The 24,904-nt window shown below is 36.9% G+C and overlaps 6 protein-coding genes across 21 annotated transcripts; 3 read left to right on the plus strand and 3 right to left on the minus strand.

Moving 5' to 3' along the window:
- Positions 1 to 140: 140 nt before the first annotated feature.
- Positions 141 to 1,807, minus strand: LOC125198561 (AP2-like ethylene-responsive transcription factor ANT). The gene is made up of 7 exons (XM_048096879.2): positions 1,507 to 1,807; positions 1,382 to 1,390; positions 1,205 to 1,293; positions 1,051 to 1,124; positions 910 to 960; positions 742 to 818; positions 141 to 646 (listed from the first exon to the last, which is right to left on the minus strand). Exons 1-7 carry the CDS (start codon positions 1,805 to 1,807, stop codon positions 141 to 143), a joined length of 1,107 nt encoding a protein of 368 aa, XP_047952836.2.
- Positions 1,808 to 2,882: 1,075 nt separating this feature from the next.
- Positions 2,883 to 4,715, minus strand: LOC125198572 (AP2-like ethylene-responsive transcription factor AIL5). Its single transcript, XM_048096891.2, has 7 exons — positions 4,442 to 4,715; positions 4,290 to 4,298; positions 4,119 to 4,207; positions 3,972 to 4,045; positions 3,841 to 3,891; positions 3,675 to 3,751; positions 2,883 to 3,595 (listed from the first exon to the last, which is right to left on the minus strand). The coding sequence occupies exons 1-7, from the start codon at positions 4,713 to 4,715 to the stop codon at positions 3,036 to 3,038; spliced, it is 1,134 nt and encodes a 377-aa protein (XP_047952848.1). The 3' UTR covers positions 2,883 to 3,035.
- Positions 4,716 to 6,671: 1,956 nt separating this feature from the next.
- On the plus strand, positions 6,672 to 11,402 carry HMG (high mobility group). Its single transcript, XM_048096889.1, has 16 exons — positions 6,672 to 6,783; positions 7,348 to 7,533; positions 7,814 to 7,919; positions 8,145 to 8,281; positions 8,445 to 8,528; positions 8,605 to 8,699; positions 8,794 to 8,902; positions 9,063 to 9,149; positions 9,247 to 9,339; positions 9,579 to 9,776; positions 9,869 to 10,014; positions 10,105 to 10,258; positions 10,391 to 10,489; positions 10,573 to 10,752; positions 10,840 to 10,918; positions 10,992 to 11,402. The coding sequence occupies exons 1-16, from the start codon at positions 6,730 to 6,732 to the stop codon at positions 11,117 to 11,119; spliced, it is 1,935 nt and encodes a 644-aa protein (XP_047952846.1). The 5' UTR covers positions 6,672 to 6,729; the 3' UTR covers positions 11,120 to 11,402.
- Positions 11,403 to 11,649: 247 nt separating this feature from the next.
- LOC125198621 (putative pectate lyase P59) lies at positions 11,650 to 20,090 on the minus strand. Of its 12 annotated transcripts, none has more exons than XM_089060982.1 (5): positions 19,970 to 20,090; positions 16,004 to 16,165; positions 15,816 to 15,896; positions 15,555 to 15,639; positions 11,650 to 12,922 (listed from the first exon to the last, which is right to left on the minus strand). In XM_089060982.1, exons 4-5 carry the CDS (start codon positions 15,635 to 15,637, stop codon positions 11,782 to 11,784), a joined length of 1,224 nt encoding a protein of 407 aa, XP_088917108.1. In that variant the 5' UTR covers positions 15,638 to 15,639; positions 15,816 to 15,896; positions 16,004 to 16,165; positions 19,970 to 20,090; the 3' UTR covers positions 11,650 to 11,781. The 12 variants fall into 12 exon arrangements, with proteins under 12 accessions (XP_088917108.1, XP_088917110.1, XP_088917104.1 ...); XM_089060984.1 differs by having other exon boundaries at positions 15,827 to 15,896; positions 16,127 to 16,165; positions 19,970 to 20,080; XM_089060978.1 differs by having other exon boundaries at positions 16,127 to 16,165; positions 19,970 to 20,080.
- Positions 16,401 to 19,033, plus strand: PIN8 (Auxin efflux carrier family protein). 5 transcript variants are annotated; one of them, XM_089060987.1, is made up of 7 exons: positions 16,401 to 16,656; positions 16,864 to 17,304; positions 17,932 to 18,112; positions 18,237 to 18,322; positions 18,431 to 18,588; positions 18,686 to 18,762; positions 18,845 to 19,033. In XM_089060987.1, the coding sequence occupies exons 1-7, from the start codon at positions 16,569 to 16,571 to the stop codon at positions 18,909 to 18,911; spliced, it is 1,098 nt and encodes a 365-aa protein (XP_088917113.1). In that variant the 5' UTR covers positions 16,401 to 16,568; the 3' UTR covers positions 18,912 to 19,033. The 5 variants fall into 5 exon arrangements, with proteins under 5 accessions (XP_088917113.1, XP_088917112.1, XP_088917111.1 ...); XM_089060986.1 differs by lacking the exon at positions 18,845 to 19,033 and having other exon boundaries at positions 18,686 to 18,844; XM_048096939.2 differs by lacking the exon at positions 16,401 to 16,656 and having other exon boundaries at positions 16,703 to 17,304.
- Positions 20,091 to 21,719: 1,629 nt separating the features above from the next.
- On the plus strand, positions 21,720 to 24,191 carry LOC125198620 (mitochondrial outer membrane protein porin of 34 kDa-like). The gene is made up of 6 exons (XM_048096941.2): positions 21,720 to 21,878; positions 22,000 to 22,067; positions 22,941 to 23,051; positions 23,204 to 23,290; positions 23,366 to 23,574; positions 23,664 to 24,191. The coding sequence occupies exons 1-6, from the start codon at positions 21,830 to 21,832 to the stop codon at positions 23,968 to 23,970; spliced, it is 831 nt and encodes a 276-aa protein (XP_047952898.1). The 5' UTR covers positions 21,720 to 21,829; the 3' UTR covers positions 23,971 to 24,191.
- Positions 24,192 to 24,904: the final 713 nt, after the last annotated feature.

Genomic DNA, 24,904 nt, shown 5'->3' on the forward strand with positions numbered 1-24,904 from the left:
AAGAACTGATGAAGATACATTTCCAAAAACCATGTTTCGAGGGACACTGTCACAATGGTGAAAAGGCAGAAGAAAAATCTTCATATATACATATATTTGCAGGTGAAAACTGTAAATAGAGGTTTGTGACCATGATGGAGTTATCCTTGCAGCTCAATCCAATGGCTATTTGAAGTCAGTGAAAATGGGACACTGTAGAACATATCCCTGCCTTCATTGCTTTGTTGCAGGTTGTTCATTTTTTCATCACCACTCTCTTCTCCTGACAGATTTGAGTTCTTCTCAACCAGTTCCTTGAAGATCGAAGATCTCAGCAGTAGACCTAAAGCTGTTGGAGACGAGGACTTGTTGCACGAGCCTAATCCAGTGTTTCTTCTGAACTCCTCCTGCATGCTCGTGGCCATGGGGTTTATCTTGCAAGGCTTTGCTGGTAAGCACGAAAAGTGTGGTTTTTTACTCAAGCAAAGAGGTGATAGCGCATCTGGTTGATTTGTGCTTGCTTTCAATTCCTGAAGAGGGACTGAATTGTTTGCTCTCGGATTTAACCATCTAATGTAGGAGCTCAACTCAAAGTTGGTGACTGCATTCGTTCCTCTGTATTCTATTGCTGCTATATCGTATGCTCGTGCAGCCTCTTCTTCGGTACCTACACACATAAATTCTCATGATGTTTAGAACCAGTGCTTTTCTAATGTTCAATTTTTTTCTTTTTATTCGTGTTTTTCGCTGAATTTCACTTACTGTAGGTGCCGAGGTAGAGGTACTTATTTCCAAAAACTCTTCCAATCCTGGCTTCCCATCTTCCATTCTGATGATGTCTGCATTAATTTACATAGATGAGTTCAGAAATCACTGACAATAGCTACACGAAAAGAGAAAAAAAAAATCGTTTTTTTCTGGATTATATACCTAGCCACTCCTCTGTATATTGATGCCCCTCTTGAAAAACCACTGCTCTTTCTGCAAATATGAAGATTTTTTTTGGTTTAATTGATTCATATCCGGAACAGAAAAAAACTTGTTTCATCGGCTTAAACAGTTGAAATTTACCTTCTCAAAGAGGCTAGGTACTCTTCCTTTGTTGCAGTCTGCATTATATGAAGTTCTTTCTCATAATCTGGTATCTGCAGCAGTGAATAGATGAGTATTTTATAGGTATGTGGTTTGTTTACCATTACACGTTTTTCATGTCTAGATTACTTACCGGGAAATTAGTGAAAGTCGACGTCCCCCAATACTTCAACGCAGCTAGATCATAAGCTCTTGCTGCAGCTTCCTCATCATCATATGCACCTGAAAGAATATTTGAAAGCTAATGTTTATGTTCGTCTTGAACAGTGTCATTGAGATTCATGGTGAAAAACAACGAGTTTGTACTCACCAAGATAGACTGTTGCCGTTTTTGATATCCATAGCAGAATCCAACATGAAACAATACACAGGTTTCATGTCAAGAACTGTAAGTAATAAGAGTAGAAAAAGAGGAGAATGGTTATGGCTATTCACCTTGCTTTCCCTTTTTCTTCTGAGTAACATTCCATGTAAGTTTGTCCCATAAATGTGCCTCGTATCTTCCTGTCCACTTATGCCTGCTGACGCCTCTGAATCTTGAACTCCTCTTGACAGTTTTTGGAGCAGAAATCGAGTCACTCTCTTGCTGCTGCACCGGCTGTGTGCTGCCAAGCACAGAAGCAGTTGCGCCTCTTCTTCTACGCTTCACACACTTCATCTCAGGAGCTGCGCAGTCTGTCATGCATGAGTACTGCCTCTTCACGTACACTTCACTTTCTCCCAAAGCCATTTCCATTTTTACTGTGTTTCGTCTCTTGCAAATGTTCTATGAAAGACGATTGCCTGATATACAGGAATGCGAAACCACATGCTTATATAAGGCCTATGCTTCTTCTGGTCTCATTATGTCTTGTCCAATGTTGCCATGTCCTTTATCGTATGAGGACAGAAAGGGGGATGTTTCCAATGACACTCGTTTTTGAGTTTGAGACAACGCTAATACAGTCTTTGTAGGGTATCTAGAAAAGCAGCCTCCCATTTGGATCAGTTAACTCAAGAGTTACATTTGTTTAACTCTTGATATAGAATATGTTGTTCTTCATTCCCAAGGGCCATCTTCATTCCAGTTTGTCTTGTCTGCTTCTAACATCGGACTTACCAATGCTAGCAACTAATACTTTTGTATATATTTGTTGCAATAAGTTAAAACTGTGGAAATATGTAGGACAAAATTCATAGTTACACATTGTTGGAAATATTCCTGCCTCAGAATAAGTAAACTGTTAAATTTTCTTTTCACTGCTCTTTTTCTTACAGTGCTTCAACTGATGTCACTTTGTACCAGATTATACTAATTTTTACACGAAATTCTTACAATTGACTGAGAAATCAAAACCAGTGAAAATTTGCGAGAAACAACAGATTAAACCTGGGTAAAATGATTTTTTTAGTCCCATCTGTAATCAGAAGCCTCGTGGCAATCTCTATCGATTTCGTCACTAAAGTGGCTCGGAGGAGAAACTTACACAGAAAAAGTGGTGAAGGTAAAAAAATATATCACTACTGTTTTGCAAGATAGTATGTATATTGATGCAGTTCTTGTATTGTGCATGATAGTATGTGTACCGATAGAATAATTCTGCTATTCTCTCTCTTAAATCTACATTGTTTTAACTGTCGTGGTTCGTGTTATACCAATTCTCTCAGATGTAAAAATACGTTATCTATGATGAGTTTCATGATTTTAGGGAGTATATTTTTTAGTGCAGCAAAAAGGTTAAAAAATCAAACTAGAGAAACCTCAAATGGCACAGAGTGTTTGAGCTTAAATGTCTCTATTTGAATATGATTTCTCATACAAGTTGGTGTGATTTACACATAATTTTCAGTTTCCATTTTGTTTATGGTATGTATACATGTCTCTAACATAAGAAGACTATCAACATATTCAGGTGTACATAAATGCTCAACTTTGTATGTACAGACACACAAAAGCCTCGGGTTGAGCTGATGCAGTGTCCTGATCAGAAGATACTGTCGGGGCAGCCATATTCGAGATCAAGCTGTCCTTGCAGCTCAATTGTATGCCTGTTTGCAGACAGCACAAACGGGAGATCTCCGCTCTCACTAGAGAACATCCCTCCATATCCATCATCACTCCCCACCCTCGTCTCAATTTGAGTATTCTCATCTTGAATCTCTTCTTCCGAGACATACGAGTTCTTCTCAAGGAGCTCTCTGAACAGGGACGACCGAAAGAGCAGGCTCAAGGCCGTTGGAGAAGGCTTGCTGCAAGGACTCATGGGGTTCTTGCAAGAAAACGATTCTTGAAGGTCCGCTGCACTATAAGCTTTTCTTTTCAAACAGGGAGACAGAGGTTGAGATTCCTCCCTTGCTAAGTAAGCTGGTGCCAAAGGCGGCAGATCTATCCCCATCTTCGTGTCTTGAGCGGCCGTGACGGGGGCATTTGCTCCCGGCTTCAGCCACCTGATGTAGTTGCTCAAGTCAAAATTGGTGACAGCGTTGATCCCTCTGTACTCTATCGCTGCAATATCATACGCGCGTGCTGCCTCTTCCTGAGTACCTGCAATGGATGGAAACCACAGTTTCAGCAACACGAATCCGAGCATGAACTGAACAAATGGGACTAAGACGAAACTTACTGTAAGTGCCAAGATAGAGGTACTTGTTCCCAAACACCCTTCCTATCCTTGCTTCCCATCTTCCATTGTGATGATGTCTGCATTTTGTAATCACCTCTTATGATTAGATATCAGATGTTTTTGCTTTGTCACATGATTATATTTATATTGAACAAGTTGGCACTACCTTGCAACTCCTCTGTACTTAGAAACACCTCTTGAAAATCCACTACTTTTCCTACATTAGCATCAATAAATTTAGCATGATTCTGATAAAGAAAAATAAAATGGTAGGAGTTAATAAAACCACATCAGTACCTTCTCAATGATGCTAGATACTCTTCTTTTGTTGTACTTTGCATCACTCCAATTTCTACCTCATAATCAGAAATCTGCACATGATGTGTTACAGTTAATTGGTTGAAGAAAAAACAAGAAAAAATATACTTATGTTGATATTCATACTGGGAAATTAGTGAAAGTTGATGTTCCCCAATATTTAAGTGCAGCTAAATCATAAGCTCTTGCTGCAGCTTCCTCATCATCATAAGCCCCTGATAAATATTCATAAATATCAGTCCCAATTAAAATCTTTGTAAAAACAACAACACCTGAGGAAGATGTGAATTCACTCACCAAGATAAACTGCACATTTACAGTTTCCATTCCAAGCACAAAACCATGAAAAGGAAAAACACAAGAGTTTAAAGTCAGATGCTACTTTATGAAAGAAAAAGAGTTATTTTAGGGAAATGAAGAAAGTGAAAAGAAGAAGAAACTTAACCAACCTTGTTTGCCTTTTTTCTTCTGAGAAGTATTCCATGACAGTTTATCCCACAAGTGTGCTTCATATCTGCCAGTCCATCTATGCCTGCTCACGCCGCGGTATTTGGAGCTTCTCTTCACGGTGGTGGCTGCAGCCGCCTGCTTGGGCTCCGCCACTGATGCCTTATCTTCAGAGACAGAGGGATCTCTTCGCCTGCGCTTGACGCGTGTGGTGTCTTCGTGCATGGCTGCATGGAGCCTTGCCTCGCTCTTTATCATCCTCATCGCCATCGCCATCTTTTGCTTGCAGCTTCTGCTCTTTTTCCTTACATAAACTGGAATCTGGATTCATCTATGTATATATATATATATAGACAGCATTGCAACAATGCTGTTTTTGGAGTTATTATGTTGTGTCTTTAGCTCTAGCAACCTCGATGGAAACGAGGCCGACTTCGGACAACTTGCTTTTTATATCCTATTCTTTGGTGGAAGGATCCGAGCGGAAATAGAAATTTATTTTGGTAGAGACTATATATTCTAAATATAGAAGCTAACTCGGTTGGGGACTTAAATCCCTCGTTAACTATTAATAAACTATACTTCTACACATAATTGATATATCACAAACTAATTTATGCCATTATATATGTGAGGAATGTTGTAAAATTTTTTTTTTTTTTTTTTTTAATGTTGCTAAGCTATATTGATTTTGGACAATAATTCATTTTGTGCCCAACATGTTGTCAAAGTAAAATTAGTTAGTAAGGAGTGTATTTTTTCAAAGGACATTGACAGGTAACATAAGCAAAAATATAAAATGATATCAGTGTGGAATTTTCAAATGACATTGACAGGTAGCATAATAAGTTTAGACTTGAGCATTTTATTGGATTCATCGTCTACATTATTTAATTAAATTTAATACCAATAGTCTAATACTCTAATTTTTGTCCTATACTAAGCATCAATTTATGTGCCTCTAAAGGGGGAGTGTGTCTAAATTATGCTGGGCGATTCAAACTATGGAATCAACCGTTGTAATATTCTCTATATTTCATTTTTAAGGATAAAAATATCCAACAAAACAAATAGAAGGTTTGTTGGCGCAAAACGTCATAAATTTTTACGTGAATTGAAGAAACAGCCACATTTTGCATTATTAAGACATCAAGGGATCATTTTATTTAGTAGTGGATGTGATAGATAAGCTTGGTGGGATAGAGCAAGATTTGAGTGTTTGAGTTATTTAATTTTATGTTTCGATTAATCGATTATGATATCAAAAAAAAAAATTGAAGGATGATTATTGAAATAAAAATATATATAATTATCCCTTACAATCTTAAATAAGAGGACAAACAAAATCAATAATACTTGTTGTTTAGGTATTTTTTGGATTTGTATTGTAAATTGGAGAGTGAATGAATCATTTATACAACTTTGAGGTTATAAAAATTAATTATTTGTTTGGGTGGTTAGGTGCAGACTATGTTATTTATCACTAACATATACTCCCTCCGTCTCGCTTTAGGAATCCCGGTTGAGTCGGACACATGTTTTAAGAATAAAGTGTTTGGGTGTGTAATAAATAAATATTGTAGTGGATGTTGGGACTCACTTTTAATTGAGTGTCCAATAAATAAATGTTATAGTGGATGTTGGGATCCACTTTTAACATTTTTTTATTAGTTGCAATGGATGTTGGGACCCACTTTTAACACTTTGTAGACATTTTTTATTAATTTATTTCAACTGTGACTTCTAAAGCGGGACGCCCAAAATTGATCAACCAGGACTCCTAAAGCGGGACGGAGGGAGTAATATAGTAGTTGATACTAATTTTAATGCATAATTTATAAATAAGAAGAAAAAATAATTAATTATAGGTAACTAATTTTTGTAGACGGTTCAAAATAAAAAATAAAAAAAACTCCTACATGACTATTGGTTGTGGCCGAATGTAATATTTGTATGCAAAAAAAAAGAAGTTTTTTAAAGCATTTGTTAATTGAATAAACTCAAAATCAATTTATGAAAGAATATAAATTACAGTTGAGTTGATTATAATGAGAGTGCGAATTCGAAGTCGGGAATAAAGATTAATAATTGGGCCTCATTTTAAATACTAATTGGGCTATTGAATAATGTGGCCCATTATCAGTTGAGCCCAAACGGAGAGCCACGTGCCGACCACGTGAGCTCCCTCATTTCTGCTGCTGTATATGTTGGCGCCACAGTTATATTGTGCGCACCCCACTCAGTATAAATACCCTCTCCCGCGCCCCTGCCTAACTCTCGCTTCCCAACCATGGCGGACGGTCATTCCTTCAACAATATCTCTCTCGGTGGTCGCGGAGGAACTGTGAGTGATTCATTTTGCTCCGTTTTGTTCATTGTCGAATTAATTCATCATTTTTTACTATTTCGTGTCCTAATTTTGGTGGCTGTATACCCTAACCCTAGTTTTAGTGTGTGTGTGTTGTTGCATCAGAAAAGCTGTTACATCGATTTTTCCTGTGTTAATCCATGTTGTCGTGCCAAAATTAGGGTTTTTTGTGGACGAGGTGATCAGAATTTGTTGGATGTTTAGAGTGTTTCTGACAATTGTATTGTGGTAGGATCTGTTAACTGAGCTGCCTTCTTTGGTTAGCCTGTCGAAATGTGATATTTTTGTGTCAAAATCTTTCTGGGTGGACATGGATAAGTTGAATTGGGGATCTCAAGCTGAATGGACTAGATTTTCTTTGAGAGTTAGTTGAACTCTTGAAGGGAAAGAAGAAAATAGCGAAACAGAGAAGATGAAAAGTTGAAATTAGTGGTTCTGTGATGTGAATTTTTAGTTTGCGAGAATCTGGTGATGTTATTCTTGAGTACTACTTTTTGTTGTCATTGAAAAAATGAAATTGAGTCCTGCCCTCGCTTGCAGAATCCAGGACAACTTAAAGTCCACTCAGGTGGGATACTATGGAAGAAACTAGGAGGTGGCAAGGCTGTGGATGTTGATAAATCCGATTTGCTGGGCCTTACATGGATGAAAGTACCTCGATCTAACCAACTTGGAGTTCGGACCAAAGATGGCCTCAACTACAAGTTCACTGGTTTCCGGGATCAGGTGGGTGTGTTATCTCATTTCATGTTTTTTAAGAACTGTGAGTTTCCAAGAACGAGATTCTTTACTTGAGTCATAACTGGATCAAACTTCCTGTAATTTAAAAAGTTGCAGTATGGGGAAAAGCTATTTGTGTTTATCAATTTGTGATGCAGTTAAAAGTGATCTATTCATACTCTGCATGTATTCTCATCACCACCTTGTCATGCCTCCAATGGAGGAGTTACATACTCTAAGAACCACTTGGTATGATAACTTGCCCTTGTGGATGCTTTTTGTGCAGGATGTTGCGAGCCTTAATACATTCTTCCAGTCCAACTTTTCAGCAACTCCAGAGGAGAAGCAGCTTTCTGTCAGTGGAAAAAATTGGGGAGAAGTTGATTTAAATGGTATTGTATACCTCCCATTACATTTGATGTATTCTTTTTGTCGCCATAAGGTAGTTTGTCATCATATAGATATGTCTGTAGATGCTCAATTGATTCATTTGAAACAATGTCAACATTTTTGTCTTTTTTTGCTAGTATGGTATCCTTGTTGGCATCGAATCTTTAGGATCAAGTGAATGTGATTGTTTGATGTATGGATAGCTTATACACTCTTTTGATTCCCAGGGAATACGCTTACTTTTCTTGTGGGCAATAAGCAAGCATTTGAGATATCTCTAGCGGACGTAGCACAAACCCAGCTACAAGGGAAAACTGATGTCATGTTGGAATTCCATGTTGATGATACAACTGGTGCCAACGAGGTACTTATTATTCCATGTAATTTATTATTCATGGCTATCTGGTGTTCATTGCATCTACCGTGATACATAGAAAAATATTGTGTAAGATTTATCGTCAATCTAGATTGATTTCCTGTTATTTGGTAATTTCTTGCTAATTTGATAAATATATTATTTCTTGCAGAAAGATTCATTAATGGAAATAAGTTTCCACATTCCTAATTCAAACACTCAATTTGTTGGTGATGAAAATCGACCTTCTGCTCAGGTATTTCTTTTACATGAATCCTGTATGTTGGTTATCTTTCAGTCATTTCGGCATTAGTAATATGCCCATTTTGCAGGTATTCAGAGACAAGATTGTCTCAATGGCAGATGTTGGAGCAGGAGGTGAAGAAGCTGTTGTTACATTTGATGGGATTGCCATACTTACTCCTAGGTGTGTTACCTCAGTTTCTAGAATAATTTTGAATAAGTTGCAGCCCGACATCAGTAATCTCTCTGGTGCAGTTCTGACATTATTTTTTGTTCAGGGGACGATACAGTGTCGAACTTCATCTTTCCTTTTTACGTCTCCAAGGACAAGCTAATGACTTCAAAATTCAGTACAGCAGTGTAGTTCGTGTTTTTTGGTTGCCTAAGGTACTTTCTTTCCCTTCTATAACATCCTATATGAATGGTATCTGCACTTATCAATATTGGGAAATCTACTGTATTTATTGTATAATTTTTTCTCAAATAACAGGATATTACCTATTTCATAAATCACCTATAATGGCTATGTTATTTTTTTTTCCTGCAGTTCAACCAACCACACACCTTTGTTGTCGTGACACTCGATCCTCCAATTAGGAAGGGCCAAACCTTGTATCCACATATTGTGATGCAGGTTAATATTTAATAGTTTAATTCTTTAGTTGAACATGAAAATTATAGGATTGATTTGAAGTTTTAATGAGATTCTCCTTTTTTTAATCTCATTACAGTTTGAGACTGATGCTATTATGGACACCACTTTATCAATGAGTGAAGACCTTTACAATTCCAAATACAAAGAAAAGCTTGACCCAGATCACAAGGTAATAACCTATTAATTTATAAAATGCTGATTCACCAGTTAACTCACTGGATCTCAAACTGCTTTCTTGACAGTTGTATTGTAAAGTAGGTAGACCATACCACATTTTCCTTATATTACTCTAATTAACTTTATTTCATATTTACTGGATCCCCTGTCTCCATGGAGTGCTTCCATTTTGTCTGCTTGGGAAGCTGAGAGAAAATATTATATTACATCATCTTTTTCTTAATATTTCAGGGACTCATCCATGAGGTGTTCATTACTATACTGCGTGGTTTGTCTGGTGCCAAAGTCACCAAACCAGGGAAATTCCGCAGTAGTCAGGATGGTTATGCTGTCAAATCATCACTCAAAGCTGAAGATGGAGTTCTATATCCTCTTGAAAAGAGCTTTTTCTTTTTACCCAAGCCACCCACTCTAATTCTTCATGAGGAGGTACAGTATGAAGTTACCTTTTGGGCTTCTTTAATCTTTACTATGTTTAGATGAAATGGCATCTGAGCACTCTTCTGTCCAACATATTATAGATTGACTACGTGGAGTTTGAGAGGCATACTGCTGGAGGTTCAAACATGCATTATTTTGATTTTCTCATCAGACTCAAGACTGAGCAGGAGCACCTTTTCAGAAATATTCAGAGAAATGAGTATCACAATCTCTTTGAATTTGTCAAGTGAGTGCCTCTTGCTTGTTACCTTATTATCTGATTGAACTTCATAGTGAAGTTGGTCATAACTTGGTGTCTGATATTATGATGTTTCAGGGATAAGGATTTGAAGATGATGAATTTCAATGCGGGGAGTGTCCCGAATGCCGAAGGAGTAGCAGCTGTTTTGCAGAGTGATATTGATGATGCTGTTGATCCACATCTCGAGAGAATCAGGAACGAAGCAATTGGAGATGAGAGTGATGAGGAGGTGCAGCTTCTATTTCCTTTTCCCCGTCTTTGTGAAGTACATCACATGCAGATATTTGCAAAATGCTACTACCAACTACAGTTAAATGCTGATTGAATATATTCATCATTTAATGTACAAATTTAATCACAGGATGAAGATTTTGTTATTGATAAAGACGACGGAGGCTCCCCCACTGATGACTCTGGGGGAGACGACTCTGATGCTAGTGACAGCGGAGGGGAGAAAGAGGTAACATCTCTCTGTCTTATCCGTTTTTATTTTTGGATTTGAATAGTTTATGGAGCCCGACTTGAATATATGGTGTGTTATAGGCAACACCAAAAAAGAAGCCCAACAAGGAACCTTCTGCTGCGAAGGCGTCATCTAGTAGGAAAAAGACCAAAGATGACGATGATGATGGAAAGAAGAAGAAACAAAAGAAGAAAAAGGATCCAAATGCTCCCAAAAAAGCAATGAGTTCCTTCATGTTCTTTTCTCAAGCCGAAAGAGAGGTTTGTACCAGCCTAAATATACTCAAGTGTGTTTGAATGTGTCTATCATTGTACCTTAAACTCAATTTGTGCGCTTTACTGTTGCAGGATGTGAAGAAGACTAATCCAGGAATTGCGTTTACAGAAGTAGGAAAAGTACTCGGAGAAAGATGGAATAAGATGACAGGTATTTACCATATTCCACTTTCTACATAGCATTGCTTTTTACTAGCCCAAGGCTGATGCTCTTGTTTATGCAGCCGAGGAGAAGGCTCCATATGAAGCAAAAGCCCGGGCTGACAAGAAACGCTACGGTGATGAGATCAGTGGCTATAAGAATCCACAGCCGATGGCAATCGACTCGCCAGATGGATCTGACACCTCTTAGAGTTCCATTGCTGACGACTGTCCGAGGTTTCATGGAGTCAGTCTACTAGCCTTGAGGTTTTACAGCCGATACATGTGTGTCTTTCTTGTTACACAAAGATCTGTGATATGGCTATAATGCAACCATGTTGATGCATGTGCTTATATAATCTAACCAAATTTAGAGTGATGAAGGTTATGTTTCACATCAAAGGAGTGTTTGGGAATAGATGTAGCCTTTTGAATTATGAAAGTAATTAAATTCATATTATTCTGAGAGCCAAATGCAAGTTGGATTTTATTCAGCATAATTAGTTAATTCATCAACTTCTCGTTAAGTAAAGTGTAACGCTGCATTGGAGCTTATGCAAACATCATCATCTCTAGTTTTTATTTTAATAGCTTATTTTGTTCATTTAACTTGTGTAGAATGTGTAGTTTTTATTTTATTATTCCCCAGAAAGGTATAAAATCAAAACAAAGCTGTTTCATATATGGTAGGAACGAAATTCTCAGGTTTGGAATAGTGCAGAAATGAAGACACAAAAATGATGGAAAAAAACTCACTCGTTTTAACTCATCATCACCATTCTTCAGTCCCATAAATGTACATTCAACAATGTAAACAAACATTCAATGAATAAACAAATCATGAAGCAACTAAAAAACAAAGGTTACACCTCTCTAGCAAGCTTTCCCCACTCTACACCCAAGTGCCCCCGCAAACCTAGTCATCTCCGCCACCTTCTCCCCTGACGCCGCCTCCACATGGTCGTAAAGCTCCGGATGCTTCCCCACAAAATTCTTATCCCCGGACTCAATGAAGAAAGCCCCCCTCAAGAAAATATCTCCCTGCGACCTCCACGTCCATGACTTCCACGTCGACTCAGGCGTGTACTCCCTCTTCGTCACCTCCTTCGCGTACCCGTTCAACGGCGGCGCAATGTACCTGTTCCCCTGGCTTATGATGGTCGGGTTCATGCTCCCTCCGATCGCGTACATGTTCCAATGCGTGTAGTCGTTGTTCACCACGTGGAAGTACCCGAACCGGCACCTCGGCATCCTCTGCACCATCCTCTTCCCGAAGTGGTTGAACGCCACCGTGATTTGCATCTTCTTGTCGATGTAGTGTGCGTCGTTGGCGCCGAAGAGCATCGCCTCGTCGTGATCGGTGAAGTGGCCGTTGGAAATAGTGATACCTGTGGATCCCCAGATGACGTCGATCAATCCGTCGCTGGCACGTGTCATTGACATGTGGTCGATCCAGATGTCGGTGGAGCCGAAGACGGAGATCCCGTCCCCGTCGCTGCGGGTGCGGAACCCGTAGTGGTCGACGGAGTCGCGGATCTCGCCTCCGGTCCCGGGGACGATCCGGTGCATCTTGAGGCCGTGGATGATGACGTTGTGGACGAACTGGATGGTGATGCCGGCGCCGTTGGCGATGTAGACGGACGCGCCACGGCCATCGATGGTCTTGTGGCTCGTCATGATCAGCTCCTGGTTGAGCCGGATCACCATGCTCCGCTCGAAGATGATCCAGAGGGGCTCCTTCTGGATCACCGCGTGGCGGAGGGTGCCCGGCTTGGGGTTGACCATGTCGTTGTCGGAGGAGTCGGTGACCACGTAGATCTTCCCGCCTTTTCCACCCTTGGCCTTGCGCCCGAAACCTAGGGCGCAGTCGGCCAGGCGGAACCGGTTGTTGGCCCAGTTCGGGTCACAACGCCAGCATCGGTCGATGGGGTTTGTCGCCATGCATGGCCCGGTGTAAACCCTGTGTGACAACTCCCTCCTTGTGTTGTTCGAGCCCTCGAGCTCATTAAGAGTCCTATAATAACGTTTTACCAATTAGACTGAGTGTTGATTTGTTTTCATTTAAGACATGACATTGACATAGCATGTGATATTAATGTTAAAGATGCATAAATAAAGATAGTCGGGGTTCAAAAAAAAATTTAAAATATGTTTTTGATTATTGATGATACCTTTTTATAACAAATTGCATAAATTTGAAGACTTATAAAAGAATAAACAAAAAGTAAGCATGGTATGGACTTAAGCCCCTTGACTGTTTGTTCGCTGTATAATTGTACCTATGGGTGTGTTCATTGAAATGACTGACAACTTTAGCCGGCATTGGCTCATAAGTTGCCAAGGTGCGATTCCAGGCTTCTGCAGCTTTCTTAGACCAATAATCATCATAATGACTGATATTAGCCGAGGCGAATGGAAGAACCAAAACAAAGATGAGCGAGAGCGAATATAACCCCCCTCGCCCCATTTTGTATCCTTTGTTTTTTTATTCACGGTCAGGTCAAATGGAACCCTTAAAGATTTATTTTAGGGGTTCCCGACCGTGTTGTTGAAATCATGCCAAGACAGAGTAATTCTGGGATGTTTTATTGATTTTTCATGTTGTAAGATTGCGTTTATATACAACATTATCTCAGGTGCAAAAACTGCGGGGAACCATTATCAGATTCAGTGGTAATGCCTATTTTTGAAATTAATAGAGGACTTTTTCGTTCAAGTTAATTTAGGTAATATAACATGTGGTGGCCTTCAATGTTTCAAAAAAACAGACCTAATTGGTTAATTCGATTAATTCTACCGCGAATCAATGTTTGGTCAATCCGATTCATACGTTAAGATGTTTGGTCCCCAAAATAAACTCTCAAGTATTCGGTATATTTTTGCGTCACTCTGAAATGGTGTGGCTGACATATTACATTATTTTCTTCATCGTAGTGATTTCTTTTTATTTCAATTTCATTTATTTATCTGCTTCTGTATAATAACCTATTGTTTAATAAAATAATGAAGGGTGGTCATGTAGCTCAGTAGCTCACATACGGTTATGATTAATGACTTTATTCCGAATTCAATCCAGCAACATACTAGTATATAAAATTTAAATTAATACAGTAGCACATATGCCATTCAGTCAGCTTACGGGGTTTCAATAAATTCGTTTAGTTACCTTATTGATATCAAATTACTATGAAGTTCGATGTTCACTTGATAACACATTCGATTTTCCAATTTTTTTTCTTTGACCTCTCATTTTTATTTCATCATTTCAAATACAAGAGCCTACAGAATACATCAATACAAAGGTGATAGACCAGAGACCAGTAAATTCTTTTATTCTTCTTCTTCTACTTTTATTAAATCTTCTTCGGCTCTATCTGTGGTTTTAATTAAAGAAAATTTAGAAAAACAATACTCAAGTGATTTTCATATTAAAAATTATTTAGGGATCTATATTTTTAAATAGTACGTATACTGTAGAATAAAAGTCAGAATGTTGGACGATGTTGCCAGTACGGGTGCACATTGGTAACCAGAGGAGCCGTTAGTCGTGGGGTAGATGAAACAGAGAACGCGACTAGACGAGAATGTTGTGCGAGAGGTATTCGTTAAAGCAGAAAACTTTGCTGTGAGAAAATTCAGAAAAATTGAAATTTCGAAAAACAAACCAGATTTATTCAATATTATCAGCTTGATATACAATATCCAGAGATAGTGGAAACTATATAGTACTACTATTGGTTAATTAAAATGAAACCAAACTTTATGTAGTACTAGTATTGATGTAACGCTAACGCATAGTATATAAAAACATATAAATATATGGGTCGGCAGGTGAGGGTGAGTCGTCACTCTAGCTAATAGAGATACCTTTACGAAAAGAAATCAAATGTGCCAAGCTGCTAATCTTAAGCTATATTCTAGGATAACTAGGTACCTATATATACTAGTAATAACATGAAATAAAAGAGAGCTCAACAAAAGGTAGTCAGACGACAAAATTAAAATATTCCTTACTTCTTAGTATAATCAAGTATGGAAATGTATACACATGCATTCTACAATTAATAAAAATAACTACTTAAATTCACATGAACACTTTAAAATTAAAACTAATGAAGATATTGTGCACGTAGATAAATTCATGATAATAGTATTTAGTTAGCTTAAAAATTGAAATTAAGTGCTAAAATAATTGCATACCCTTAAAGTGATACATAAATTTTCGAAATTGAAAAAAAAAAATTAAAAATAACGAAAACGTTTGAAAATGGAAGACGGGTGAAACACCAAAACATGAGATAGAGCTAGGGTTTCGAAGTGATAAATATATATACTCTTTATTGTTGGAAAAGAAAAAATCGAGTATAAATTTGGCCTCACTTTTTGCTTTTAACAAAAGACATTTCATGCGGAGCAAATTGATAGAAAATGAAATACTCACTATAAAAAGAAAAGGGAGAAAAGCACACGTATTGAAACCACACTCAACCACCTAAACTTTTCCTAGATCTCCTATAATATTTAATCTTCGAAATTGGTTATTGTCAACACACCAACATATAAAGATACATTTGAAACAAATATCAAGATAAAACATTACAAATAGTCCTAATTTGCAAATAGTGTTTGATTTTATGTTTCCTTACCTCACAGTATATGCCATTTTGCGACAGATGACCTCGGAATAATTCCATGTGTTATCAAATTTAGAGAATGATAAATACACCATCCCTACAAAATTCACAGCTTATTTCAATAGTTATAAGGGGAAAAAAAGTCGACATTCTTTGTTCCTGGGGAATAAAAACAAGAATAAATAAAAATAATTATAGTAATGGCCCCAGCTGTCTGATATCACTGAAAGCATATTAAAGAATTCGAACAAATTTGAGCTGAAAATTTCTCACCAATGGCCCACCTGTCGACGCTCAACAGCAACCTAGGCCGAGTGATCGGATAGATTCACTAACTTTGCAAGATTCCAAACCCTGGTCCAAGCCCAAGTGGTTATGAGTAATCAACCTCAAATCTAGATAGTGAACACAAAAATTTAACTGAAAAAGAAAAAGGGAGCTTGAAGAAGAAACGCTATGACCTTTTATTTTTCTGGCAAAATTTCAAGCTTTATAGCAGCACTCTAGAACACTTATTCTCACACTTTTAACATAAATAGCAAAATTCTTTCTTCACTGTAGTTGTTACTCAAGATTTAACTTACTTCTCTTGCAATGCACTTCTTTATTCCTCCATCGAAGATCTGACACAAATGCTCAAGATTAAGGTTCGATTTGACAGATGATAGTTTTATATGAGGAAAGTATATAACATGGTTCGGCAAGAAAAAAGAGCAAAGAGAAAAACAGTCTATATCAAACAAATTGAACTTGATGCAACATACTATATTTTCAAGAGCTGATTGGCTTAAAATTGGAATGGAAAGTTAAACTAAGGAGGAGAACCATCACCAATCAAGGAATTTTTACTTTCCTTTATATATTCCACACTATGCCTATAATCTAGGATTGCTAGGCTTTAAATGAAGAAGGTAGAAAGGATCTAACCACAAGAAGAACTGGAATCAAACTTTATGAATCAGGATGATTGCAATGGACTGACTGTTAATCAAAATCTATTCGAGATTAGCCCTATTAAAATGATTAATGATAGAATTAGAAAGTTACATCTGCAGAGAAACTTGTGCATATTGTGCATATGAAATATCACTTGAGGAAGATTCTCTGAAAAGAGGTAATCTAATCTGCCACCTTTTCCTTCAATAATCAGGCATCGCATCAACATAAGCATATAAAATCTCAGCACATATATATATCCAGAGCATGAAAAAAAGGAAGCATTTCACCACTTCCATCAAATAAAAAAAAGCAATGATCACCCTAACTGATGTCTACCATGTTATTGCATCGATAATCCCCCTCTATGTCGCCATGACTGCAGCGTTGCTGTCGATAAAATGGTGGAAACTATTTACACCAGATCAGTGTTCCGGCATCAACAAATTTGTTGCAAATTTTTCAATCCCCCTTTTATCTTTCAAGGTAATCTCATCAAACAATCCTTATAAGATGAACCTGAAACTGGTATCTGCTGATTTCCTTCAAAAGTTTCTTGCTCTCATCATACTGGCTGCAATAGCCAAAATAAGATCCAGAGGGAGCCTGAGTTGGGTGATAACGGGTCTCTCCTTGTCGACATTGCCTAATACATTGATATTAGGACTCCCACTGATAGAGGCTATGTATGGGAAAGAAGCATCAACCCTCCTGGCCCAAATAGTTGTATTACAAAGCCTTATTTGGTACAACCTTCTGTTAGTTCTTTTTGAGATTAATGCTACAGAGGAATCCATCAATGCAACATCATCTTCAGAAGTAACAGGTATGCATGGAGAGTTTATGTTAATAATTAAATTTTTACTTTTAGACTCATCTAGCTTCTATTATATGCTCCCTCCATCAATAGTGATCTTCCAAATTTCTTCAGTCTTAAAGATTGCTAAATTTTTGGGCCCTACTACTTTAAGTTTTGCCTCCGCCAATGTTATTTACACTTGCACACATATGAATACTCAAACAAGTCTGGAAGAATTTGGTCAATTCTTTATAGTCTAGAAGAAAGTAAATCAACAAACATTATAAGGAGCAAACAAAGACAAGGTAGAACAATTAGAAATAGGCATAGATTTGAATGAAAGCAGAAAATCAAGTCTCCAATTGAAATACTTGGCCAAGCAGCCTATGTAACAGCCCAGTCAATGACAGATACTTCACTAAATCCATTCATTTTATCTGCAAGATTGGTTTCACCCATTTAATCCCTTCCCCAAGAACAGAGAACTAAAAGCCACCTGAATTTGTCATGTTTTCTTTGCTTACTAAGATTTCAAAATTTCAAGGCCATAACAAAATAATGCTGCATGAATGTTACTACAGTGAAAATATTCTAATTGAGCTACTTTTTTCTGCCAATTACTTTGATTTAATAAGTGTGAACATTTCTTTGAAGGAGCAGTGGAGAGTCCACAAAGAGCAGAAGCAATGAATGTAGACGAGAAAGATGAAGGAATCAAAGATCTGAGGAAAAGAAACATAAAAATTATTATCTCAACAGTAGGAAAGAAGCTTATCAGAAATCCCAACACATATGCCACCTTTGTTGGCATTTTATGGGCATGCATACATTTCAGGTAATACAAACAAAACTCATGCAGACTATTGGCTGTTGTAACCAATTGGTGGTAAAGAGTTTGACTATCCCAGAACACCATAGATCAACTGTAAGTCTCACATTACGACTGTCATTATGTGCAGGTGGTCAGTAAAATTGCCTAAAATAATTGAAAATTCAGTTACACTATTGTCAGATGGAGGACTTGGAATGGCTATGTTCAGCTTAGGTATGCATGTTTAAAGTTTTACTTCTATCAGATGCCGTTCATGCACACAAAAACACACTCATACGCACAAGGGAATTCCTTCTACCTCCTTAATCTTTTTCTGGTCAGGCCTATTCATGGCTTCACAACCCAGAGTGATTGCCTGTGGTACCAGAAAAGCAGTATTAGCCATGGCGATGAAGTTTCTAGTAGGCCCATTGCTCATGTCCGTGCCCTCATTAGCACTTGGACTAAGAGGAACATTACTTAAAGTTGCAATTGTGCAGGTTCGTAAGTATCATTGTCTCTAGTCATATCAGTACCTGAGAATTATTCTTTATTCAATGTTAAAACTTAGCAGAAGAATTTATAAACATGGTGCAGGCCGCTCTCCCTCAGGGGATAGTTCCGTTTGTGTTTGCAAAGGAGTATAATCTACATCCAGCTATTCTAAGCACCGGGTATTCAATGTTTTCACTTTTCAGTAATTGTTACCAACTCAAAAACAAGAAAAATTTCAGAAACTGTTTATTTTACCTGTAGGGTTATATTTGGTTTGCTCATCGCTGTTCCAATTGGATTAGCATACTACTTCCTGCTGGATTTATAAAGAAAGGTACTGCTGGCAACTAGGGAGAATTATTTCAAATGCATTTGGAACAAATCTATAGTTGAGTGTCATTTATTTGTAGCTATATTTGGTTGATCAATGCAGTATAGGTTTTAGGTTGATTAGCAGCAAACATATATGCAAAAAACACTAAATAAAGAACTGATTGTAGAACAAAGTCAGAGACTCGAGGAAAAGAAATATGTTCATGAACATCATTTTATTCATTCATCAAAATGTCATTTAACATGTAGAATAGCGCCAGGAATTTGAAAATAGAGAAAAAGGGATAAGAGAAACTTAAAACTGTTTCTGATTGTATGAATGGAGCACATATTTGGTGCAAACAATTCAACTTACTGAGATTTTGTTAGAACTCCAAGTTCCACTATATGTTTGTTTAGAGAGCTTACAAAAAATGCCGGTTCTAAATCTCACTTTCCAGACATGATATTAAAATCTCAGCAAAAAATGTCTCCCATATTAAAATCCCCACAACTATTTCAATTTTCAAATATGATTTTTACTAAAGTCAACATTCTAGACAAACATTACTACTCCCCAATTCTCCAAATTCTCAAACAAACAACTCTATGCAAGTGCTTAAATCACTCATTTCAAGGTTCAGAGGGGGAAAGAAAACTGGAGACCTAGTGCCCAAATTTTTTCGGAATGATAGTGCATCACAGAACATAGTCATGGTGTCAGACTTAAGCAATAAGCATATCTCATCACGACTCAAACAACTAAGTACTTCCAGTGAAATAGTCGCCAGCCACAACCTCGCTTTTTAAAAACAATGCTTGGATACATAGATCGTCCACCTCAAATTGAATTCATGAATTGCACAAGTTCAAATCGGCATTCCTTCTGCAAATGCTTTCTACATATAGCCTAATGGAAACAGAAATTGAGTAAACCAAGCACAATTAAACAGTCATTATAACGAGAGCAACAAGTGTGTGTGAGAACAATAGAACCTACACCAACACGTCAAAATGAAAGGCAATATTCACATGAATCATCCAACACGATTGAAATATCCACATGAATCTTACTGCAAATTCCGCGCGCGCGGGAGAGAGAAGCAGAGGCGTGGACTGAATTGAGAGCATCAACTCTTTTTAATCTTGCAGTTTAAGTTGCGATGCTTTTTAATTTGATCGCTCAATGTCAAAATAAATCAGTAATTTAGGCTTTGTGTTTGTGTGGAGTAATTTTAGCCTTTTCAAAATTTTATCACATACTATTGGAGTTAATTTCCTACTATAAAAGTATGAAATTTGATCAATTGGTTTGACTTATAGTACAATTTTTAACATAATAAATCACGATGTTTTAGATTATCACATCAACTGAATTTGGTTTACTTTACTTTTTATGTACTGTATTTTAGTTTCTTTAAAGTAAAACGACATCGCTTAGTCGTCCACATTATTATATTAATATAATATAATTATATCACTGTTAATTGATATCACTAATTAAAAGTGAAGGATAACAAAAGGGAAAAAGGATGATAAATTTAAAATAATATCAAAGTTAGTACATAACTAAAATAATATCAGATTTAAAATGTTAAAAGTGTAAAAAGACCAAATTGCCCAAACCCCTCAAATTAATATCAAAGGGTATTTTCGTACCAAAAAAAGCCAAAAGGATCAATTTCGAGATAAACCTTTAGTCCAGGGACTATGGGCGAGATAAACCCCTAGTCCAGGAATGTCTTTGATTTATCATTCAAATTTTGAAATATAAGACGGTTCATAATTTAACCAATTTTTGTGATTTTTATTCGACTAACCCATTAAATTATATACGATGTTTTCTCTGTTACACTAAAGTGTTATTTTTCTTTTTCTGAGGTTCCATAAAACGCAATACGATTTTAGAATGAGAACATCAAATGTATTTATTTCTTGTATTATCTATGCTACATCATACTACTAATGGCCAATGGTCCACAAAATCTTCATGTGATGACAAGGAGAATGTTTAATTGGGATCTTTTAACCTAACTTACGTCACAATACTCCCTCCATTCCGCTTTAGCAGTCCTATTGACTTTTCTGCTATCTTTTTGTAAAAATGATAAAATATAGTTAAGGAGGAGAAATGGTGGATTAAGAGAGAGAATAATATAGAGAAGAGTCTTATCTACATTATTGTCTCTCTTACTTTACCATTTCTCCACTTTAAGTCTTTAACTATTTTTTATCATTTTTACAAAAAGAGGACAGAAAAGTCAATAAGACTGCTAAAGCGGAACGGAGGAAGTATTACATAAAATCATCTTGTGCTAAAACGGGAACGACTTGTTTTAAGTGGGACCGATGGTTAATGGTAAATTTATTTGTTAATTCAACATTGCAAATTTACAAATAAGACTTTTGTTACAACGGTAAAGATTAATAAATTAGAAGTATTGTTTAAAAGGTAAATGAAGAGGAGATATAGTTACAATAATAATAAAGTAAAAATAAATAAAGTATAAGAGAGAATAAAGTTTTACTTAAAAATAAAATATACAATCCAACTATTATGATATGGTTGAAAATGAAATACGAGTGATAACTATTGTGGGACGAATTAGTAGCATACATGCTCTTTCTTGATGGACAATACAACTAAGCATTCCACCTTCACCAATTTGTTAATCCAAAAATACCCCTCGAGGAAAACAACTTATTCCCCTCTCCAAGAAATAATCAACGACCCTCGATGAAGTACTGCCCCCATCAACGGTGCAGATTCTCAGAGAAACATGCCCTTCAAAATGAATTAGGGCTTTGAGCTTTGCCCCCATTTATATCACGTTGCTACTGCTTCAAAAACAACACGAATTTATTCTCTCTGCCTCTCACTCATCCTGAGTTTACTGCTTCGAGCTTGGATCTTCGAATTTAAACTCTGAAATCATGGGCAAGGGTCCAGGTCTCTACTCCGAGATTGGGAAAAGAGCTCGAGGTTTGTGTTTCGTTTCAGCTTGAATTCAAATTTGAGTTTATCATTTATGTACTGTTTTCGAATATTTTGTGTTTTTACACTGAATGATACCATTTCGTTTCTTTTTGGTATGTTTTCTTAGATCTTTTGTACAAGGATTACCAGAGTGACCAAAAGTTCACAATCACCACTTACTCGCCTACTGGAGTTGTAAGTAATCTCGTTGATGTTTCATACGGATCTCATTTATTGTGTTTGTGTTTTCGTTCTGGCTGTAGCTGTGATTTCGTCGATTGTAATTGGAATTTGTATATTTTATTTGTTATCTGTTTTTGCTTTTAATTTGTTATCTGGTTAGATTTCTCTTGTAAATTGTTACTGTATCTCTTTCGCTAGGTGAATATTTTGCTGAGGCTTTGAGTTTTGTGATTCTGTTGAATATTTAGAGAGAGCATCGTATTTGTTTATTGTTACATTCGCATATCGAATGCTCTACAATACATTTGATTTGGTTTATCGGGGCTTTTGAGACTAACCAGGACTTGCAATTTCTATGGATGAAACTATATCTTTTAATTTTAATATACTGGTCCTAGTACAGTAACCTGTGATGCTCTTGAACCAATTTTGAATCGAAACCCTCACGTGAAAGAATGTGTTGCACTATACTAGTATGTTTGCTGGCTACTTAGCTGCATGTTGGAACTTAGATTTTGGTTTTGGCCAGTGTGCCAATTGGCTTGTTTTGTTTAAGAATGAGAATGACAGACTTGCTTGTAAATTAACCTATAAGAAATCTCATTGCGTAGATAAACATAGAAATTCATATCATATTGTTCCAATTGTGTTTGGAATATAAATTCTACTTTTGGTGTGTTCTCTTCCCATTTTCACTGCATTAAGCAGGTCTGAGTTGGTGAGTAGTGCTGTTCATATTGAGTAAGCTTATGAAGAAACTTTAAAACTTAAGAATGTCAATTATTTTCATGTATTTGTTTTGTGGGTTTTCATCTTTATGGTTCTTGGATTATTTCATCTTGTACAACCTCTCATGTCTTCTTTTTTTGTATTTAATGGTTGCAGACTCTCACTTCATCCGGTTGCAAGAAAGGCGAAGTTTTCTTGGCTGACATTAACACTCAGCTGAAGCACAAAAATATCACCACTGATGTCAAAGTTGACACAAGTTCAAATGTAGGCCCATTGCCATAATTTATCTTTTGTTCAAAAAACATGCTATTAATGTTTTGATTAACAAACCTTTTTTGTAAATCTTTTGATCTACTTTTCTTCATGAAACTTCTTTGAAACCTTGGACTAATTTTTTGTGTCATATACAATGCCAGCTCTCAACCACCATCACAGTTGATCAGCCTTGCCCTGGAGTGAAGACTATCTTTAGCTTTAAAGTTCCTGATCAAAGGTCTGGAAAGGTAAGCAATGCATATTTCTTCGTTTACTGCATTTGGTTTTCTGTGTTGTAACATATTCTCCATTGACTATTGCAGTTGGAACTTCAATACTTGCATGATTATGCGGGGATAACCTCAAGTGTCGGGTTGACAGCTAACCCCACTGTGAACTTTTCCGCTGCTGTCGGCAATGATAAACTTGCCTTGGGCAGTGATGTGGCTTTTGACACTAAGGAAGGAGCTTTAACTAAGTACAACATCGGAGCTAGTTTCACGAATTCTGATCTGATTGCTGCTCTGACACTGTATGTTTTTAATTTCTTTTTTCTTTTGTTGTGTGCTCACCAATGTCCTTTTCTTGCGTGTTTAAACAAATTGCATTTTCTTGCTTTAGGAATGACAAGTTTGACACCTTGAGCGCATCATACTACCACATAGTGAGCCCATTGACCAACACTGCTGTTGGTGCTGAGGTGACTCACAGCTTCTCAAGCAACGAGAACACAATCACTGTTGGGACACAACACGCGCTGGACCCATTGACCCTTGCAAAGGCGCGTCTGAACAACTCTGGCAAGGCGAGTGGTCTGATCCAGCACGAATGGCGTCCCAAGTCGCTCATCACTCTATCAGCCGAGGTGGACACCAAGTCCATCGACAAGAGTGCCAAGTTTGGGTTGGCTTTGGCCCTGAAGCCTTAAGTGGGAGATTCAGTCCTTGTTGAAGATTGGATTTGAACTGAGGAGTTTTAGGTGCGATGTGATGGCTGAAAACCTGCTTATTTTGGCGGCTTGTTTTGATAGACTTCTAGCAATAATCTAGGCTTCAGCTTACTTTTCCCAAGTTTCTATTTCTATCACTTAACATGTGTTGGAACATTTATCCTTTCTCATCGCATTTCCCTCAAGTTTTCTGCAGTCAATATCTCTATCTTCTTGTCTTGCCCCTTATTGAATTTCTATGTGAAACTAGTAAGCAAATCAATATGCTAGCAACCTGCAGTATTTCGTTTCTCTTTTGATAATGAAGAAAGAAATGGAGGAAAGGAATAGGAAATGGTTGATAATACTACTAATAAGAACAATAAGAAAATGGTTGGTAAACAAGAACAGTTTGTTTGGCCTAGACAGATCTAACTAGATTTGTCGATTTCGGTTTTAGTTTCAATATTTTTGAGCTAGAAACGGTATTTGGTCTCAATGATTTTTAGGCTCAAAATCGACAAAACTGTTGGGGAAATTAGAAAAAACAATATAAAATTCATTGAAAAACTTATGCTCAAAATAGACAAAAATTGTGGAAACTTAAAAAAACAAAGTACTTAAATCATTTTAAAAAAACGATAGAAACTAGGGGTGCCCATGTCATCATATGTACAAATACTACAGATCAAATAAGAAGAAAGAATTCTAATCAGGGGAGTTTTCATCCTGCATTTTTTGTTCTAGTTCTTGCTCACTATCTTCATAAGGATTTTTCTATATTTTATAAAAGATTTCTTATTACTATTATTACTACTATATACTCCTATTACTAGATTAGGAGATTTTTAGTGATTATGAAAATGGAAAGTACATCTGGAAATAGTTATGTAAAATTAACAAATGAAAATAATGTGCATAACCAAATTAAATT

The sequence above is a fragment of the Salvia hispanica genome, chromosome 6 (genome assembly GCF_029641045.1).
Source record: "Salvia hispanica isolate PSC_SH4W2 chromosome 6, Shi_PSC_v1, whole genome shotgun sequence".
NCBI classification, from domain to species: domain Eukaryota; kingdom Viridiplantae; phylum Streptophyta; class Magnoliopsida; order Lamiales; family Lamiaceae; genus Salvia; species Salvia hispanica.

Coding starts and splice junctions, on each gene's coding strand:
- PIN8 (XM_089060986.1), top strand. CDS start 16,569: ATGATAGAATTAGAAAGTTACATCTGCAGAGAAACTTGTGCATATTGT. Junction 16,657..16,863: donor GGAAGATTCTCTGAAAAGAG/GTAATCTAATCT, acceptor CCATGACTGCAG/CGTTGCTGTCGATAAAATGG. Junction 18,113..18,236: donor TGGGCATGCATACATTTCAG/GTAATACAAACA, acceptor CATTATGTGCAG/GTGGTCAGTAAAATTGCCTA.
- LOC125198620 (XM_048096941.2), top strand. CDS start 21,830: ATGGGCAAGGGTCCAGGTCTCTACTCCGAGATTGGGAAAAGAGCTCGA. Junction 22,068..22,940: donor CTTACTCGCCTACTGGAGTT/GTAAGTAATCTC, acceptor TAATGGTTGCAG/ACTCTCACTTCATCCGGTTG. Junction 23,575..23,663: donor CTGATTGCTGCTCTGACACT/GTATGTTTTTAA, acceptor TTCTTGCTTTAG/GAATGACAAGTTTGACACCT.
- LOC125198621 (XM_048096890.2), bottom strand. CDS start 13,375: ATGGGGCGAGGGGGGTTATATTCGCTCTCGCTCATCTTTGTTTTGGTT. Junction 12,923..13,187: donor TTCAATGAACACACCCATAG/GTACAATTATAC, acceptor ACGTTATTATAG/GACTCTTAATGAGCTCGAGG.
- HMG (XM_048096889.1), top strand. CDS start 6,730: ATGGCGGACGGTCATTCCTTCAACAATATCTCTCTCGGTGGTCGCGGA. Junction 8,700..8,793: donor ATTGCCATACTTACTCCTAG/GTGTGTTACCTC, acceptor TTTTTTGTTCAG/GGGACGATACAGTGTCGAAC. Junction 9,777..9,868: donor CTCTAATTCTTCATGAGGAG/GTACAGTATGAA, acceptor AACATATTATAG/ATTGACTACGTGGAGTTTGA.
- LOC125198561 (XM_048096879.2), bottom strand. CDS start 1,807: ATGGAAATGGCTTTGGGAGAAAGTGAAGTGTACGTGAAGAGGCAGTAC. Junction 1,125..1,204: donor CGACTTTCACTAATTTCCCG/GTAAGTAATCTA, acceptor TCACTGCTGCAG/ATACCAGATTATGAGAAAGA. Junction 819..909: donor ATATACAGAGGAGTGGCTAG/GTATATAATCCA, acceptor AAATTAATGCAG/ACATCATCAGAATGGAAGAT.
- LOC125198572 (XM_048096891.2), bottom strand. CDS start 4,715: ATGGCGATGGCGATGAGGATGATAAAGAGCGAGGCAAGGCTCCATGCA. Junction 4,046..4,118: donor CAACTTTCACTAATTTCCCA/GTATGAATATCA, acceptor CATCATGTGCAG/ATTTCTGATTATGAGGTAGA. Junction 3,752..3,840: donor AAGTACAGAGGAGTTGCAAG/GTAGTGCCAACT, acceptor TACAAAATGCAG/ACATCATCACAATGGAAGAT.